A 13,433-nucleotide genomic window follows, 5' to 3' on the forward strand; every position below is an offset into this window, starting at 1 on the left:
ACTATAGAACATTCTTTCACAGTTTGACAGTTAAAATGCTGCAGTTAATGTAATAAACAGAGAATTTTTTAAGTTGGCTGTCAAAACAAGTGACACTTTTTGTTAGAGATTTTCAGATTTTGAACAATAGAAAGTACCTTTCAAAGCAACAGCTTCATTATACAATCAAATTCTCAAAGTAATCTTCTCATCAAAGAATATTGTCTTATTTCTTTCAGGGTAATTATCTGAGTTCTGCAACCTCTCTGGAAATGGTTACTGTTATAAAATGCAGCTGTGTTGGTTTGAAAATTGTGGGTCCTGCTCAGGTCAGCTAGAGTCAGCATCTCTGAAGCCTTGACAATTCCTTTGAACTTTTGGCAGCTGTAACAGTGTCTAGTCAAAACTAGCAGGGCTCTGAGGATTCATGGAGATTTTAACAGCTTTGCTGCAGCTCAGCCCAGGGAGGATTTTCAACTAACAAAATCATTATGTATGTAAACTGAATACTAGAACTAGTTAATATGGTCCCTGGCAGTACAAGCTTACTTCAATGAGCAAAGGGCTACAAAAATAAGCACTTTCAGAAATAAGGAAAGATGCCAGATGAATATCAGTCTTGAGAAAACCTCTTTCTCCTCACTATATTCCATGAAAAATCTCCTATTAGTATTCTTTCAGGTGATGTTCTGCAAGTGACGACACAGAGAAGAGCAGTACTTCCCACAGCATCTCTCCAGCCTTTCAGCTCTGTGTAAGCAGTCCAGATGATAATCAACATTTATCCTGCCAGAGTAAACTTACAACTTGCTGTTCTGAAAGCCATGACAGAAAGCAAATATAGTAGACAGACAAAACGCACAATAACCTAAGGGGAAATTCTCCAAGGAATGACCTGCTCAGCTGGCCTGAGGCAAAGGAGAGAGCACAGAGGGTCACAGCCCACATAGCATTGCTCAGTCTCCTAACGACTGGTGTCTGCTCAGGGGTTTTGCTCCTCAATGGAAAAGGCACAGGACACGTCTGCAAGGAAACAAGACCTCAATTCCATGACACCCTAAGGGTATATGGAAACACCATGCTCTCAGTCTGCCTTGTCCATGTATTTTTTGTGACAGAGAGCAAATGCTCCTTTGGTTGTGTTGACTAGATCTCTAATAAGCAGAAGAAAGAGAATGTATACTTCAAAACTATTGCTGCATGGCAGTGTTGCCTGTTTTTATAAGCACAAGTGTCTGATGGCACTTTTTGAAATTCGATGCTCTTCGTCAGCTTTTGGGGAAGTGCTGTCGAAATGAGCTTATGATCTAAACATAACACAGGGACAAGAATGGAGAAGGGAAAGGATACAGATGGAAATAGAACAGGAGCAAGAACTTGTGTTAGGTGATTCAAAAATCTTTTACTACGAAAAATGTTCTCACACTGTAGACAGGGTCCACTCCTATCCCATAGTAAAGACAAACTTTGCCAATGGCCTCAAAGTAGCAGGATCTAGCCCTGTGTACTTGCCCGTCTTGGATGGACCCTTACAAGTAAATCTTCAGTGAGAGAGAAATTAAGTAATTCCTTATTCTCAGTGCACTTAATTAGCAGTAAAATATGTCTGCAGTGGCCACTAAACACTACCTGCTTAATGCTTGCCTTCAATGGAGGGTCAAACAGAGTTTATACTGGTTGCTTTGAAGTCACTCTAAGGCTGGCTGTAAAAAAGGCCTTTAGCAGTTTTCAGTGTGACCAGGGTGTATTGCTGAAAGGATGGTTAGCCAGCCGAGGAGAGGATGTCATCTGATAGCTATCAGGTTAGGCAGACATCCTCTGTGGCCTAGGTACAGAAAGCTTTTTTCTTCTCCCCCAAGTATTGATTCTATAACAATAGGAATTGATAAATAAACCCGCAGCCACATTTCACACTTTGCTAACAAACTACAACAGGCCAAGTCCAGCTTATCTTGATTCAGTGAAGTTCTACCAAGGCTGAATCCAATTAATGGCTGCCACTGACAACTGAAAGTACCTGCTGTGCTGCCATCCTACCACTCTAGTCAAAATAACCAAAAGCAGCGTAGCTAATTGAATGACACTTCTAAACACAAAGTTGTAACAGAGCAGGATCCTGCTATTAGTAGCAACTTACTTTAGGGAAGATTCAGTAATGAAAAAAAAAACTCATAATGCAGCATTTTCCTGCAGGTGAGTATGATGGCATTCATGAACTTTGATGGGTATTCTCAATACACAGTTCAACTTAAAAGCATTAATGAGGACTGGAAATCACATAACGAGAATGTAAAAACTTCAGAGGTTGGACAAACTGCCACTGAAGTGAAATAACTGCCCAAAGGGCACCTGATAATAAATGTATGTTTCTCTTGTTTCCATGTCATAAGGAAGACCCATAATATTAACTCATTATTCTGCTTACGGTTTCCTGAGAATCATCCTCATATGAGCATCTGGCCCAATCTGAGAGAGAAGCAGCATAGTATCCTGTAGCTCCTCATCACACTCCTTTTTCTCTTCCTCAGTTGGCAAAGGGGCATCTTCACGTTCATCATCCAAAAATCGATAAAATAAGTACTTGTCTTGAAAGTGGTGTTCTTGGTCCACTGAAAACAACGCAACACATCAAATACTAAGTGTTCCTCAATGAAGCAAACCTTGAAGAAACCTGTGTAGCATCATGTTTGTCACAGATTATTTAGGAAGGGAAAGAAAGCTACAGAGAAACCGTAAGAGCATGAAACTATTTCTCACATATGTCCAAGTTATGTAGCTTGAAGGGTACACTTTCAAATTGTGTACTACAAGTACTTTCCACAAGGCTTCCACATAAGTGTGTTGTGGGTGTGTATACATACGTGTGTGTGAACATGTGGGTTTTTTTCTTATTAGTTCTATTTTCTTATTGTTTCAAACTATTTCATTTAATCAAACAAATCACACTGGGGAAAATGGTTACCTTACAAATCTCTAAGAGGTATTCTCTAGCATGAACACTTTTCTCTACATGTTTAGACAGGCTGACAAAAGGTAGAAAAAGCAACTAAATTCCTTGTAATGTAGCAGAAATGTGTATCATCAAGGTACAATCCCAGGGGCAAGTTCATTGACCTGTGTCCTGGTGGAGTAACTTAATGGAAGGACTACCAAGAGAAGACCTCTAAAGTAACATTATGGTACTGCAAAGGACAAACACTTGGTCTTCCAAGAAAGTCAGAGTGACGTGTTGAGTTGGATACTCTGATGCAGCTTGCAATAGCTTGCCCTTAGAGCTCAGGGGAATACATGGCAGGAATTAAAGCTATAGCCCTTAGAGTAAGGGAGCAGTGGAAATGATCTGTCTTTCCAGTATGGAAATTTCTCCCTGGAATATGGGAAGCACAACAGACGATAAATGGGAGTTTACTGTAATAGAGATGCTCTTCTGAATTTAATAAAAATGTACGTGCAAAGCTTTGAATATGAATATTGCTTTAGAAACCTACCCTTTTGAGGGCTGTAATATCCTGTTACCAACTAAATCCTGCCAAATGGAAACTGAAAGTCAATGTGAAATGCAATCGGAAAGCTAACATAAAATCCCAGATCTCTGCACTGGAATGTCTGGTGTGCTGAATTTGGGAACCCCTCCAAAACCAATGGAAATCATTCCAAAATGAGGGATCTGAGCAAACAGAAATACTCACATTCACTTCTAAATACTGCACATCTTTGATGAAGGTTACTTTTATGTAAGGTAATACATCCCTTGGTTTTGGCCTGAGTGCTATCCAGCTCCTCTTACAATATAAACACAAGCCAGTGTACTCCTAAGGGTTATCATTATAAATTGTTCATTTATGATCCAATATGCTCGTAAGTTTAAAAAGCATACTGGTAGCAAGATTCAAATAATACTGAGATGCAAATAATACTGCCTGTGTGTTGCACTTGCACTTAAGAATGAACAGGCTGCTCTGTGGCACTTCTTTTGGGCTCATAATCCCTTTCTTTTTCATGGAAAAGAACTACAGAGGAATTGATGTCACACACTGCCTGTATTTTAGTCAAGATACTGATTATCTTACCATGGTTAAGAACACCTTCTTCCAGCAGTACTTGCCACATTCCAACAGCCTGGGTTCGTAAATGGACACAAGGACTTTGCTGCATCATCCAGTCAACTAGTTCTGTCCCCACACAGCATTGCCTGAAGGACAGATAAACAGACAGGAATGAAAAGGAAGCTAGCCAAGAGAGAGACTGCACACAGTAACTGCCAAGGAAAGCGGTATCTTGAACTCTGTATAAACTTAGTCAAATTTCCCTACAGAAAACGCCATGTCACTGTCTACATGTACATGCTTGAAATACCAGTGAAGGTGTTCAGCTTTGAGAGGATCACCTTAGCAAAACAAGTGTTCTGGGAAATGCAGAGTTCAGAGGATCAAATTGAGCCTGTGACATCTGGTACAAAACCTATAGCACCAGTGCAACGACCTCCCACCCAGTTTTCAAAAGAAACCTCTGTATGCTATGGGATACCGAAAGCTTCATGCTTTTCAGAATCCTGCATGTAAACAGTAATTTAATACTGTAGAAGTTATGCCAATGCAGCCTCTACAGGAAGAGTAAGTGCTATGAGGGTGTTCCTGCATTTGTAACCAAACTTCTGTCACACTGTATTTGGAGACATTGGTTTTGGTCGAGTGTTCCTGAGGCTCCCTCATGCTCGGTCTTGGCCACCTTGCACCTCCTGACTGACCCAGAGACAGACAACAGCAGGCCTCAAGTTCTGGAGAACACCCAAAGAGGGGTAAAAAAGCAAAAAGCCAAATGGTCACTTAGTAAAATTCTTTATCATAACACTCCCTAGCTCAGACGAACAGTAAGAGGTTTCCCAGTTATGTGTAAGAGAAAATGGTGCAGCTGCTGGGACCAGCACTGCTCTTCATTTATCATATATGCTCTTTTGTTCTTCTAGAGCAATCAGCAATGTTATATTGTGACATATTCTCGAATCAACTCACAAGCTCCAAATACCTTTGTATATTAAATACATTTTGGGCTGAAATATGGAAAATCAATGCATTTATTTCAAATGAAGATCAGCAACATATGGCTTTACTATTTAGAAAAAGACAGAGATTTAAAAATAATTTTTACTTAAATACACTTTGAATAATGCACTAGATATTTGATTTAAACATTAGACATTACAACAAATTGATTGCTTCTTAAGCCAATAGTAGATAGATCCTGACACCTTGCAGGCAGATTTCTATTCTACAAGTGCTATTGTTATCCCACTTCAGCAAGACTGTGCTGCCACCAGCAGGAAGATAAGAGAGCCTGGCAATACACTAAAAAAAACTTAAATGGAGCAGCAAATCTGCATCAGGAATGTTTCTCACAAGGTGAACTTTCAGAATTCCACAGTGAGCAAGACTGCTGTAGCAATCACTACAGGAACACAATATATTAATGAACTTTTCTATTATCTCTTACTCATATACAAAGAGAATAGAATCTACATTTTAACTTGATATTACACAGAATATTCCAGCTAACTATGCTATTAAGTTTGGATGAGTTTTTGTATGTGAATGCTCTGTTCACAATCACGGACTCAATTTCCAGTCAAATTACTTCAGAAAGGATTTACCAGGCCCATTAAAGACTGCATAACATCCAGCTCAAATAGCATCACAGAATAATTTCAGACCTTTTGAGACCTGCAAGTATGGTGAGGCATAAATGACGAATCAGAGAACGGCAGGCATAAAATTCAGAGGCCTCTATACAATCAGCTCACACACCTGTAAGTCTTCAGATGGTATTTACGGTCTCTTATCATGTGAGGAGCTCGGGACAAAATTGTATTCCGCAAAATCTTTCCAGCTCTGAGGATCTTTTCTGAAGGAACCTTGGTGATCATGGAGAAAGAAAAAGACCAAGACACACAGATTTGAAACTTTCTGAAATCTCTGCATTGCCTTCTGCAAAATAAAACATAAACGCTCTTTTCCCTGAACTGTAAATCCTCTTGCACAGAGGCTTACTTTTGCAGAGCAATGTAGTATATATTTGGGATTTTAAGTTTCACATACTTATCACATCTAACAAAAAGCATCACTCCAGCTGATTCATATCACTGTTGGAAATAGTTATTTCCATTTGTCTAATGGCCTGGCTCTACAGCACATCTATGTTCTATTACCTGTGTAATGGTTTTAGTAGGATGATGTGGGATGTGAGGATCAATAAGAGGTGTCTGAAAAATAAAATGAAATAATTTTTTAAAGGTCGACCAGAAAAAAATAAAATAAAGGCTAAAGTAAAAAAATTAACAAAACCGGTGTAATAACAAAGAATAATCTAGCCAGGAGATATGAATAGAAAAAGCCTCTGAAGATATCCTAAAGACAAACTTGCTTATTGAGGATCAGCAAATTAAACAGTGACATGACAGGTGAAGATGAATAACAAATCTGTGCTAAACTTTGTAAAGTACTAATGACATGGGCAATGGCCAAGCATCACACCAGATCTGAGCCTACACAGGCATAGTTAGCTCTTCCTCCTGCACAGCAGCATTCCCCCACACGTGTCTGCTTTGCCATTCAGCCCCCCACCATGGAAATTCTCTCCTCCTTCAGCACCTTTTTCTATTCAGGTCTTTTCTCCCTTACAGCATAGCACAAGAAACAGGAATGGAGACAAAGATCTTCTTTCACTATCTGTGTTTTCTAAATTATCACCAGGCTGAGCTGGCAACCCTTTTATAGCCACTCTCTGAAATGCAGAGGCACGCAGGCCACTCGCAGGGACCCAGGTAAGGACCTTCACAAAGGGGCTGGTGAAGGAAAAAGAAAAGAACAAAGCAAGTGGCTTGGTTCTGCAAAGGGAAGAGTGAAAGGGAAGACTATCAGGCTCTACAGGGGAGAAGGAGAGATCGGGATGAGAGAAATGGGGAAACAGGCACATTAACAAACAGGAGAAAGAGGGAGCACACGGCACAACACAGAGGAAAAAGGAAAGTGGAAGGTTAAAGGACAGTAGAAATGGAGACAAAGGAGAACAAAACCAAACTTCAGCAGCCACCTCAGACCAATGGGAAGACATTTGGCTTTGCTGAGCCTGGTAGTGAACAGCATGGACCAAACTCACGTCAAGAGTGCAATGTCAGGAGACACGACACAAGGGCTGACTTTGGACGGCATTCTGGGCTTGCCGACAGCAGATCAGGCTGAGCACAGAGGTGTCCCACAAGGGCAACACTCTGCACCTTGGCCCATGGCAGCCACGGTTCCCTCACGCCCCCATGGCAAAACCAAGATAGCCAAGACAGTCAGAGCAGAAGTATGGTGAAACATGAGCCAGGTACTTCGGGGTTGCCAGGTATTGGTTTCCCTGAACTGGGCATCTGTCCATTAGCTCCCACGGGATTTTAATGACATGACAAAGTCCTTGCAGTTATCAACTAGTGCTAAGAGCTAAGAATGCACCAGGAAACTATGGGTCAGCTGGGAAGGGGAAAATGAGGGAAGCATATGACAGAAATCAATAATCTTAACATAGAGGCCTGTATATATGGAAACCAATACAAAATTTTTTGTTTCTACCTTACAAGAAGTCTCTGAAAAGGCAAATCAATACAATTAAAATGGGATTCCTGATTTTTCTCATTTAACAAGTCAATATTTTTTCATAAATTCATTTAAGTTACAAACATTTCTGTCCAGCCAGAAGAGCAGTAGCACATCCCTCAATATTTCTTGGTTTCTGGAACTGTGTGGAGCCTGCTCTAGATAGTCTATATTTGCAGTTAACATATGTAAAGAATAGCGAAAATATTTTGAAAGATGCCTCTAATGAAAACAAAACCATTGAATAACAATCTCAAACAGGTACAATATACTCAATCTAGCTCCCAGATTTTAATTCTAGTTAGGAATATACTTAAAGGAGAGCTAAAATGTGTAAGACAAAAAACACAGATTTTTAGAGCACTGGACTAGCAAAAACAAATGCACTATTTTGTTTTTCAGCATTTCAATTAAGTTTTAACAAAAATGCATAAACTAACAGGTGAAAAATTGAACATGGATGAAGATTTTTCAATAAATCTCCCAACCTAATCAAAGCAGAATATAAGACAGCATTTGGAAGAAATCTGATTCAACCCAAAAGTACAGAAAAAAACCAAGGGGAAAGCTAAGACACAGCACAAGAATCTGCAGAAAGCAGCAGGAAGGCTTGTTCACCTACATCCTGACCAATACAGAAGGATCAACTGCAAAGACAGAACATAAGTTGGGTGAAGGTGATCATGAAATGACCCAATGTCAGAACTTTACAGAAGGAAGAAAGATCATCAAAGCAGACACAATGGACTAGGAAGAAAAGTTTCCACAAAAACAGAATATTGATAGCTATATTCCTGGAGTGGGTCATGGGGGAACAAGTGTAAGGTAAAAGGAGTTAATGGGAGCTGGCAGTTACTTAAAGAAACAGTATTAACCATACATACAATACATACTAGCACAGAACTTAACTAGAAGGTGAAGTAAAGACTCAGCTAAAGAAAGAGCTCTTCACTGACACACAAGAAAATACACAGAAAGGAGAAAGGAGGGGGTCTAGAGAAGGCAAGTGTAGAACATACACTGAATAACAAAGGACAGAATTATAAAAGCAAAGGTACAAGATGAGACAGAGAAATGTCTGCCAAGAAATGTCAAGGGGTAAGAAAATATTCCACAACTGTATTAGTAGTAAAACAAAGAAAACAGTGTTGAGATACTGTTTAATAGAGGGAAATCTATTTACAGACAGTTCAAGAAAGCCAGAAACTTTTGATTTATTTCTTATCTGTGTTCATTATAAAGATCAGTGGCAGAGAGATGGTTAATATTCTAAGCAGTAGAGTGACAGGAGTAAAATCTCAACCTTGAAAAAAACCCCAAAACATAAATTAGCTATTTTCAGATTGGCTGGGTTTGTAGAATTTCATGCAGGAAACTTGAAGAGCTTGAAGAAACTGAAAGAGGGCTGCATCCATCTTGGAACCATCAGCAGCCACTCTTGGGGTCTATGGAGGCAGCTGAAGACAGAAATATGGGAAAAGGAGAAGCTGAAAAAATATAGATGTCAGCTTAATGTGTCTTCCTAGAAAAAGTCCATTTGTAAGCACCTGGAAAAGAACAGGGACATGAGTCACATGTGACGTATATTAACCAAGAACAAGTCATGCCACACTGATCTAATTTCTTTTCATGATCAAGTAGCAACATTGGTAGATTAGAAAAGAAACAGTAGATTTTCGGCCTTTTAGTAAGGCTTTAGCACTTTCTCATCAGATATTCTCTTCTGCAACAGGCAGATTAAATTCCTACAAAACAGGTGCAAAGTCAGTTGGAAAAGCGCATTTTGAAAAGCAATTACCATTGAAGCAAAGTCAAACTGGCAGTCATACCAGAGGTCTGTTCTAAGCAGTGTTCAAGAATATATCACATCTGTTAATATTAAATATTAACATGGGATGAAGCAGAATATACCTTTATTGATTCTGCAGAAGACTTCAGGATGGAAGGCACTGCACATACATTGCAGAATAATTTTACAATATGAAACAGCTGTAACATTGGTCTAAAAAATGATGCTTTCATGCAACACAGACAGTGATGACTACATTTCTGAAGCAGGTAGAATCAGCTAAATAAAGACAGGGTAGGGAACAAGTGTCTTAGTGCAGTACTACAGAAAAGGAAATAAGGTTTATAATGTTTAAAATATTTAAATATTAAACACAACTGAATAACCAATGCCATACTTGTGTGAAAGCAGCAAATACTGTGCTGGAATGTAGTAATATATAAGATACGCAACAGTGTTCTGCTTTAATCAGCCTAGATAAGACCTAATATAAAGCACTGTGTCTCATTTGCCCACTTTACTCCAAACGCATCGAAACCAGCTGGACAGAATTTTAGAAGAAAGCAACAAGAATAATCAGAAAGCACAACATAAATAATCAAAGTTGTTCAGCTAAGGAAAAGGCAAATCTTAGCAGAGGTGTGATAAAAAACTCTTCAGATTTAAAAGGCCTTTGAAAAGAAGAAAGAAGTGACCTAGTCCATCGTGCAGAGATCAGGAAATAATTTAAATTGCCGTAAGAGAGATTCAGTCTAGGCATTGCTGAAGCTTTTCTCACAGAGCGGACAGTGAATACTGGCAGACTGCCAGAGAGGTCTGGTTCCTCCATCTTTGGGAGGATACATAAGGAATCTGCCAGGAGCGACAGTGCTACAGTGAGTACGTGGCTCAGGGATGAACTCAATGCTTTCCTGAAGTAACTTTTAGCCTCACTACATGGTACTGTGCAATTTTCGAGGACAGCTTTACAAGTCTAAAAAGAGTTCAAACACAGGGTGGTGCTTAAAGAGGCAATCAGTAACAGAGCTCCTGGGGCAGCGAGCCCGAGACAGTCATTCCTACTGAGGGACAATGCCATCATCATCCAAAAGACATGCCCAGCAAAGAGTCCCCAAAGTTACAGCCTTTCATAGCTGCTGCAGTGAGCTCTGGCTGCACTAGTGATTAGCTGAAATGCAATAAATGGAAACACAGGGCTTGGACTTTGCTATAGAAAGGCAAGGCATATTTCAAAGGCAGAGAAATGTAACATCAGTTAGTTAATAGGAGATAAAGGGCTCCAGCAACAACTTCTCATCAGAAAAAAAAATGTATTCTGTAAGGGATAGTCACAGCTTGGCTGAAGAACAAGAATTGTTTTGTTATTCTTTACAATCTTCGACCTTCCATTAAGGGTTGCTTAGAAAGTACTTAAAAAAAATAAAGTAGCTCTCCCTATAGAACAGCAGTGAGGAGAGTGTTTAATTGCCTTCTTAACACATCCTGGTATCTTTGAAGAATTAATGAGACTAAAGTACATACATGTGGCACAGAGGTCCTTGATGATCCCATTTCTCAATACTTCTGAATAAGGGAAAAGTTGTCATGCAAAGAGCTCAGATAAGCAAGCCAATTACAATAGTTTACAAATAATTACTCATCTCCTGGCCACAGGAGTGACCGGTGTACCTGCTCTTGGCTTTCCTTCAGTGTGAGATAAAGCAACACAGCAATACCATCTTGAACCTCAGCTACTCTATTCCCTTTTCCAACTAGTGCACACTCAAACAGTTTGCTATCACCTGCTGATCTTCCCTGTAGGGGAGGAGGTCATAGGGGTCTGCAGGGTAGAGAAGGGAAAGCTGCTGGCGTTGGTAGGGGAAAGCAGAAAATTATTATGAGAAACTGTGGTAAAAAGGTTTTTAGCATTAACATTGACAAACTCCCTATCTGTACTTTTATGGATTCACATTTGAGCCATTCAAACAAACCCTTCACAAAGCCAATCACAAACACCATATTTAAATTGGGGTGAAGCAGAGAAAGTAATAATTTTAGCCTCTATTCCTTTCAAGATTCAAATATTTATGCATGAGAGCATTACCACAGATTTAAATAGGATTATTCATGTGTATAATTTTATGCACACATTTAATCTGTGGAGAAATAGGCCTTAGATTTCAAACCACAGGGCAAGGCCTGTCTTTATTTTGGTGTTTCTTAAATCCCTGAGCAAGCCATATGCAAACAAATAAATAATAAAATGAACAACAATAATAGTTGCCATGAGATCTGTATTTGTCAACTTATTTGAATCTGCTAAATAAAATCCAAGAACATCTCTTATAAAAATAGATTTTTCTATTCCCCTTGTTAAATAGCTGTAAAGGGATGTTTCTGAGCCTTTACATATGAATGAATGCTTTAGATCTGCAGCGATTTGGAACTATAAAATCAAATGATGAAGGGGACTTAATTTATTACTCTCAAATGCAAACGCAGGATATGTGTATTGTAAAGAACTAAGATGAAATAAAATAAAAGCCAATGAATCACTTTTTTCACATGACCTCAGTGTAGCTCATCTCTGAACAGAGAACAAGTTTCGGTATTGATTGGAGTTAACCACAGCATGTTACCAGGGTGATCAGATAAAATTGTGCACTACTGTTGATCCCTTTATTTTCAGCTGGGGAACAGAAAAGAATTGCAAGTGACATCTGTTTTCCTGCTGGCTGGCCGGGGGATCCAGAAGAAACAAAGGACAAAAGCCACACAAGTTGAAAGGTGTCAGCAGCAACAGCCACATCACAAGAGGTCTGTTTGTTTTACATCCTCAGTATTTACCACTATTGGGGATTTATAGTCTAATCCAAATCCCACCGGAATCACTGGGAAGTGCCTAATTGACTCAATGAGTTTTGAGTCAGGCTCATGGCATCTGTTTCTCCTGAGTGTATTTCAGGGAGCAGAGCTCTTACTAGTTCCAAATGACTCCTGACGCCTTCTGATTACTACCATTTTTGACTGACATGTTTGAATATCTTTGTATACATCTCTCAAAAGACTTCTAATGCCCTATCTGGTTTACATGGGAGGAAATAAAATATACAAAAAAACCCATTCCCACAATATCAGCAAAATCATAGCCAGTCAGTAGGATACAGCTGACAACTAGTCGGAGTCCCCACAGCCCTCCCACACAACACCTCCCACTTCTACTCTTATCATTCTTTCTCAATTTTTTTGTAATGTCATCTATTTGAGCTGTTTTGGACCAAAGGCAGAGATAAGAGTTCCAAAGATGATGTAGCGATGACTCTTTCCAAAACAAGCCATTATTTCCAGCACTACAGAATAACTATGTAACAGGGATAAAGCTGAACATACAGTATCACAGTTTTTGGAGGGCATTATCAGCTGGAAAGCAGTCTTAGATAGAGTATCTTGAAGTTAACTCCATTGGTCCTATTTGCAGCTGCAGTGAAAGAGTGTCTATGCAGACTGCACCAACCTCTGCTAGGATACTACAGGGAAAACAATACACTTATTTAATGCAGATTGCTGAACATGAGAGAAACAAAGATTTTGTCATAAAAAAGTCCTTTGGAACACATTTTTGTCAAAATTTGAAGGAAAATGTAGTCAATGTTATAGGAATTTCCCTTAGATAAGCTCAGTTGGTCAGATTATGGTGCTAATAACATCAACACTGCAGGTCCAATCCCCGTATGGGCCATTCATTTAGGAGTTGGACTTGATTATCCTTGTAGGTCTCTTCAAACACAGAATATTCTGTGATCTGTGATGATATTAATCTGTACTGGATCTCTGGAGTAGCCCTATGTAGAACATACTGATATACTAACCAATGCTTGTCATCACAGAACAGTCTACATGATGACCTCTAACCCCAAAGGGTGCATAGTTCATAAGAAACCTTGGCACACACTTCCTGCCACAGGGATGTCTGATTAGATTAGATTAGAATTTGGGGTGTGATACCAGGACTGAGCTCTGGGTCCAACCCAGAAAATCATATTTAATCACAGAGC

The 13,433-nt window shown here is 39.4% G+C and overlaps 1 protein-coding gene across 3 annotated transcripts in view; it reads right to left on the minus strand.

Moving 5' to 3' along the window:
- The window catches only part of RAPGEF4 (Rap guanine nucleotide exchange factor 4), a gene marked incomplete at both ends in the record, with an annotated part of 154,149 nt that overhangs the window by 51,512 nt on the left and 89,204 nt on the right, over positions 1 to 13,433 (minus strand). For 2 of the 3 annotated variants that reach the window (XM_082284686.1, XM_082284684.1), the window contains 4 exons: positions 2,405 to 2,588; positions 4,050 to 4,171; positions 5,781 to 5,887; positions 6,182 to 6,235. In XM_082284686.1, coding sequence (XP_082140812.1) covers positions 2,405 to 2,588; positions 4,050 to 4,171; positions 5,781 to 5,887; positions 6,182 to 6,235 — 467 coding nt within the window. The remainder of the gene's footprint in view (positions 1 to 2,404; positions 2,589 to 4,049; positions 4,172 to 5,780; positions 5,888 to 6,181; positions 6,236 to 13,433) is intronic. The other variant, XM_082284685.1, reaches the window with a different exon arrangement.

This window comes from Coloeus monedula, assembly GCF_965178545.1.
Source record: "Coloeus monedula genome assembly, chromosome: 7".
Classification (NCBI taxonomy): Eukaryota; Metazoa; Chordata; class Aves; order Passeriformes; family Corvidae; genus Coloeus; species Coloeus monedula.